Source organism: Merops nubicus, unplaced genomic scaffold (assembly GCF_000691845.1).
Source record: "Merops nubicus isolate BGI_N331 unplaced genomic scaffold, ASM69184v1 scaffold24586, whole genome shotgun sequence".
NCBI lineage: Eukaryota > Metazoa > Chordata > Aves > Coraciiformes > Meropidae > Merops > Merops nubicus.
This window is the reverse complement of record NW_008617284.1, coordinates 1,816-2,483: the sequence shown is the minus strand read 5'-3', so window position 1 is coordinate 2,483 and position 668 is coordinate 1,816. Positions and strand designations below refer to the sequence as shown.

General features: G+C 67.5%; 1 protein-coding gene across 1 annotated transcript in view; it reads left to right on the top strand.

Annotated features, from left to right (window-relative positions):
* The window catches only part of LOC103775639 (bifunctional heparan sulfate N-deacetylase/N-sulfotransferase 1-like), a gene marked incomplete at its 5' end in the record, with an annotated part of 4,214 nt that overhangs the window by 1,733 nt on the left and 1,813 nt on the right, over positions 1 to 668 (top strand). Inside the window, 2 exons of the mRNA XM_008943109.1 lie at positions 1 to 83; positions 288 to 458. The exon at positions 1 to 83 is cut by the window's left edge and continues 86 nt beyond it. Coding sequence (XP_008941357.1) covers positions 1 to 83; positions 288 to 458 — 254 coding nt within the window. The remainder of the gene's footprint in view (positions 84 to 287; positions 459 to 668) is intronic.

The following is a 668-nucleotide window of genomic DNA, read 5'->3' as shown; positions in this document are numbered from 1 at the left end:
GGCGAGCCGCAGCCCTGCTCTCCAAGGCCAAAGTCATCACCATCCTCATCAACCCTGCAGATCGAGCCTACTCCTGGTATCAGGTGAGCTGCCTGCCCTGCCGCTCCCCCGGCTCGGGGGTGGGCGAGGGGCTTCCCTCCATCCCCTCGGCTGGGGAGGTGGGCTCCGGGCACCACGCTTTTTGGCTGAAGAAGCCCACGGGGTGCCAAGAAGCCCACGGGGTGCCTCGCGGGCAGCCCGGGACGTGGGTCGCCCCGGAGCAAACCCTCCTCTCTCTCTCCTGGCAGCACCAGCGGGCTCACGACGACCCGCTCGCCCTGAGGTACACCTTCCACGAGGTGATCACGGCCGGGCCCGAGGCCGCGCCGAAGCTGCGCACCCTGCAGAGCCGCTGCCTGGTGCCCGGCTGGTACGCCACCCACATCGAGCGCTGGCTCAACAGCTACCACGCCAACCAGGTAGGGGGAGACACTGTGCAAGGATAAAACCCTCGTGGTGTGAGGGGGGTGATGGACAACACACAGAGGTGTCCTTGTGCTGGCCTTCTGGCCAAGCAGGGTGGAAAGGGAGGTGGAGGGTTGGGGGTGGCTCTGGGGGGCACCCAGCACTCACCTGCTGCTCAGACCCCCCCTGGGCTGCCCTGTCTGGCGTCACCGTGGCATCAAAGC